The sequence below is a fragment of the Ursus arctos genome, unplaced genomic scaffold, assembly GCF_023065955.2.
Source record: "Ursus arctos isolate Adak ecotype North America unplaced genomic scaffold, UrsArc2.0 scaffold_21, whole genome shotgun sequence".
NCBI lineage: Eukaryota > Metazoa > Chordata > Mammalia > Carnivora > Ursidae > Ursus > Ursus arctos.
The window spans coordinates 40,475,923-40,480,962 of NW_026622886.1; the positions used below are offsets into that span (position 1 = coordinate 40,475,923).

Here is a 5,040-nt window from a genome sequence, read left to right on the forward strand (position 1 = left end):
AAAAGACCCAAGGAGTTGAAAGGAAACTCTAACTACAACACCAAAATGCCACAAAACCATAGTTATTAATACAAACTAGCATCTCCGCCTATCTGTCACCATCTCATCTAAAAAAAACTTGTGAAAATACGTAATCCTGAGGACTTCAGCTGGGTATAAATACCAGCAGCAGAAGGAGATGCAGTACATTTTTCTGATTGTCTGTAGGTCGGCTATTAGAAAAGAAAGATCAGCTAAGTCCTTTGGACCTGATCAGCGTAACCCGGGAGCTACTGATTTCAACTACTTCGGCCGAACTACGACACGATGAATTATACAAGCTATATCTTAGCTTTCCAGCTTTGTGTGATTTTGTGTTCTTCTGGCTATTACTGTCAGGCCATGTTTTTTAAAGAAATAGAAAACCTGAAGGAATATTTTGTAAGTATGACCTTTTAATAACACTTGCTGTGGTTGAAATGACTGAATGTTGACTGGGAGTTGTCTTTCTGATACGCTGCCATCTCGAGGCCACAGTCATCTTGAGAAGACTTGGTGTTATTTTGACTGTTTACTAGATGTATTTTTTAACTAAATGATCTAGATATTGCTTTTACCTTCTGCTCAACTTGCTATAGAGACCGAGGGGGCTTTTGCGTATCTTCCAAAAGATGGGATTGATAGGGGTATAAAGCACGATGATGTTGATAATTTTGTGGTGAGAATCCATTCAATTGTGATGTCAAGTAGTACGTATATTGAAACAATGACTGGCTATTAGTTTTTGACTTCTCAGAGTACTACGGGGGTGACAATAAAAGGTCAAGATTAGCATTAAATATGGTAATCTGAAATGATCAATTAAACAGTGTGAGGTCCTTCGAGTTTTGGCTTAAAAAATTACAGGTGTTTTTCCAAAAAGTGGTTTTAAAGTCCTACTGCCCTGTCTATGTTGTCTATGAATTACTCTCGAACTCAGTCACTTGCTGAGATTTTGTCGGTGTTCTAGTCAGGCCTATATTTTGTTTGTTTGCTTTGTTTCACGAGCTTTAAAAATGTTATTTATGGTTAATTAAAATCATTTTTTCATTTTAAATATTTTATCATTTGTCCAAAATGTAGCTATTATAATTGGAGCTGTTATATTCAAGCATTCAGAAGTTATTTTATTCTCACATCGTCAAAACCCTCTCTCACATGCACACATTTGGAACTGTCTTTTAAAGCTGATAATACCATATAGGAGGTCACGAGTAGATGTTATGGAGACCAGTACCATAGGGGGGCAGTATTTTATAGTGAGATGATTTTGCTGATTTTTTTACTAGGCTTGAAAATACTTCCTTTTCCTCACTATAGTTATTTAGGACAATCGAAGTATCACTGGGCTTGTTGAGTTCTTTTGTAATATTGCAACTTAAGGGATATCCTAGAAAATAAGAAGTTAAAATGGCATGATAGTCTTTGGTTATAATCAACATACCAGCTTTACTAAATAGTGTTGAAAAGAAAATCAGCGGATATTGTCAACAATAAAACTTTAAGTACATTTTTAGGGAAATTAATGGACTAATTGAAAACCATTTTTCTTTCATTTTTTTTAAGAATGCAAGTAATCCAGATGTAGCAGATGGTGGCCCTCTTTTCTTAGATATTTTGAAGAACTGGAGAGAGGTAAGCTGAATATTTCCATTTGGCTGATTTTCCTGTTGCTTATTTTCTGATGCATAAATTCATAGAAACTTTCTTTGTGCTCTTTTCTTCCAAGGAGAGTGACAAAACGATCATTCAAAGCCAAATCGTCTCCTTCTACTTGAAACTGTTCGAAAACTTTAAAGATAACCAGGTCATTCAAAGGAGCATGGACACCATCAAGGAGGACATGCTTTTCAAGTTCTTCAACAGCAGTACCAGTAAGCGGAGTGACTTCCTTAAGCTGATTCAAATTCCCGTGAGTTGATCTTAATTCTTTCTTTGGTTTCATTGCAGAGGCTCTTGTAAAATACTGATTTTCCAGAAAGTAGGTCAGCTGCTGGGTACAGTTGTTAAAACTATGAAATGAACCCATGGCCAAAACTCCTCCTTAGTAATTCCATTTGTGCTTTTGGGTGACTTTGCCAAGTCAGTATGGAAATCATTTAATTTTGTGATTTGGGGGGAAATGCTGGTGTTATGTTTATTGTGCAGAGACAGGTGAATGGACAAATCCAGTGAGGAGGAAGTAGTGAAGGAGCCTGGGGTGGGGGGAGTATTGAGAAGCATTTCTCTCATCGTTCCTTGTTTGTGTGATGGAAATTCTCCTGCCTCCACAGTAGACTGCAGGTCTTAATGGAAAGAGCAGGGGTGGGTGGGAATGGAGAGGATTTGTGCCCTCCTCCCACCTTGGCCACCAAGGAACCTTGTGACCCCAGATGAATCACAGGCTTGGCTAGGGCTCAGTTTCCTCATCCCGAAAGGAGGCTTTTGGGGTCACTCTAATTTCTATGGTCTCCTTTGCTCTAAAATTACACAGTGCCATGGATAGAAAGAGAGAATGAGATAGCAAAGGCTCTGGTCTTTGAAAAGGCACTGGGCGCATTCTCTTGCCTGGCTCTGGTCAACCTCTCATATGGTACTGCCTAAGTAGCAGCAAGAGTGTTTGTTCTTAGAGAAGAAAATAGAATTTATATCTTATGAAGAAATTGTTCTATCAACTTTTGCATCCTTAGCTATCTTAGCTGGAGAAATCCTTAGGTTCTCAAGCCTTATCTCATGAAACTGCCTTGCGTGTTTAAAGTTATGGTTTCTAGAAGCTGAAAGTTAACTTTGAAACATAAAGATAAATCACATTTTCCAAAATTTTATCTAGGAGACAAGGGCCACTGGATCCTTTGGGTTTGGCTTTGATGTACAAAATTTGAATGAGAAAGGGTGGGGTCCTGTGATGACTTGTCCTCTCAGGATGTGTGGCAGCTATCATTTTTCCCTGCCCTGCCTCTCACCCCTCTCAGATCAGATAAGTGCTTGTTCTTCAGGATTTCTCTAGTCTCGAGTATGTTAGATGGTACAAAAGTAGTTTGGAAAATCATTAAAACCATTACCATGTTCCACTGATAGTGTTTTCCAATGGTCAGTGGATCCCCTCTGGCCCCAGGCTAGACGCTGAAAAAGCACTTGTTCCTGACCCAGGGCTGCCCCTGGCTTGCCGTACAGTCCTAGATGAGTCTTTTGGTTTCTTGGTGATACCCAGAACACTGGAAAGTAGAATGTATCACTGGCAAACACAGCTGGTAGAAACTTTTTCTGACTCTGCTGTAACTGGGCCATGAAAAAAATCTGTGGTCCCATCCTTCTGGAAGCTGCAAGCCTCCTGCTTCATGATGGGTGATTTTGAGTGAGCTCTCAACCATCGTCCCCTCCCCTTTGGCTCACTTGCTAATATATAAGAATGTTATGCTTTTTAATAATTAGTCCCGAAGCCTAGAATCCCTCTAGTTATTCAGAAGTGTAGCAAGGTGGTCACAGTGTTTCCAGTATTAGAAAGAAACATAGTGGCAGAGCCAAGATGAAAGTAAATGGTCCCCATTTTATTAAACGTGAATTCACCTAAATGGTCCTGTGAGTTAGAGTGAGGAAATATTTCAATTTGCTGGGATGGAAAGGTGCTGGGAAATTTGCTGCAATTCCTGATTTTAAAAGTTAATGGCAGTAATTGCTTATTGCCATATGAATATGATTAGTGTTTTTTTTTTATCCCATTGTGGAAATGATGAAACTGACCAAATTGGGGGGAAATGAGAAATTACAGTATTCATCTGTCTTAGACTTGGTGTTTACAAAGTACTGAACCTATATTGGTGATTCTCAAACTTTGGTGAGTAACAGAGTCACCTGTAGAGCTTAGTGACCATACAACTGCCTGGGTCTTCTCTCACTTCATGCATCTGGGTCTCTGAGTTCCTCATTAGGTCTCCAGGTTATTCTGCTACACACCAAAGGTGAGAACCATTGACCTATAGTAACTCATCTTATACTTACATCAATTAAAGTACAAGGTGGGTAGAATTGGTAGGGAGTCTAGAGATGATTGCAATTATCTCCTCATTGTTTCGATAAGAAAACAGAGGTTCAGGGAGGTCGAGTGACTGGTTCAAAGTCAGAGTTATTACACACAGGATTCAAACCTACCTTTTTTTGTCACTCCACTTCAAGGCTCTTTCCACTATATAATTTTGAGGATTCTATGGCAGTAAACTTAAGGATATATCATGCACCCCATCATATTACAGCACAACTAGCAATTTAATTATAATTTTAGTCTTAATAAGTGAAGAAACCACCATTGTATATTAAGGTAATGTATTGCCAGTGAAAATCATTTGTTTTGAAGGAATACTTCCATTTTCATGATATTAACAGCGTAATATCCTGATGGTTTGTATGCCTGGAATTAATTTTGCTGCTTTCTTTCCCAATAGGTGAATGATATGCAGGTTCAGCGCAAAGCGATAAATGAACTCATCAAAGTGATGAATGATCTCTCACCAAGATCTAACCTGAGGAAGCGGAAAAGGAGTCAGAATCTGTTTCGAGGCCGCAGAGCATCGAAATAATGTTCATCCTGCCTGCAATATTTGAATTTTTAAATCTAAATCTATTTATTAATATTTAATATTTTACATTATTTATATGAAGAATATATTTTTAGACTCATCAATCAAAGTATTTATAATAGCAACTTTTATGTAATGAAAATGATTATTAATATATGTATTATTTATAATTCCTGTATCCTGTGACTATTTCACTCAATCCCCTCCCTTTTTTTCCTGACCGACTAGGCAAGACTGTGATTTCAAGGCTTAATCTCAGGGACCAAGTAGGCAGCCAACTGAAGTAAGACCCTGTGGGTTGTGCATTTATGTCACTTAATACACTGAGCACTTACAAAGGCAACAGTGCCATCCAGTCCCTGCCTATTTGGGAACATGCCTGTGTAATGAGCCACTGCTCTAATGGCATGTCAGACACCACTTGAATGTGTCAGGTGATACAACTTGTCTCCTGATTAAGAACATAGCA

General features: G+C 38.6%; 1 protein-coding gene across 1 annotated transcript; it reads left to right on the top strand.

Moving 5' to 3' along the window:
• Window positions 1–306: 306 nt before the first annotated feature.
• Window positions 307–4,571, top strand: IFNG (interferon gamma). Its single transcript, XM_026500086.2, has 4 exons — window positions 307–420; window positions 1,585–1,653; window positions 1,748–1,930; window positions 4,437–4,571. The coding sequence occupies exons 1-4, from the start codon at window positions 307–309 to the stop codon at window positions 4,569–4,571; spliced, it is 501 nt and encodes a 166-aa protein (XP_026355871.1).
• Window positions 4,572–5,040: the final 469 nt, after the last annotated feature.

Coding starts and splice junctions, on each gene's coding strand:
- IFNG (XM_026500086.2), top strand. CDS start 307: ATGAATTATACAAGCTATATCTTAGCTTTCCAGCTTTGTGTGATTTTG. Junction 421..1,584: donor AAAACCTGAAGGAATATTTT/GTAAGTATGACC, acceptor ATTTTTTTTAAG/AATGCAAGTAATCCAGATGT. Junction 1,654..1,747: donor TTTTGAAGAACTGGAGAGAG/GTAAGCTGAATA, acceptor TTTTCTTCCAAG/GAGAGTGACAAAACGATCAT.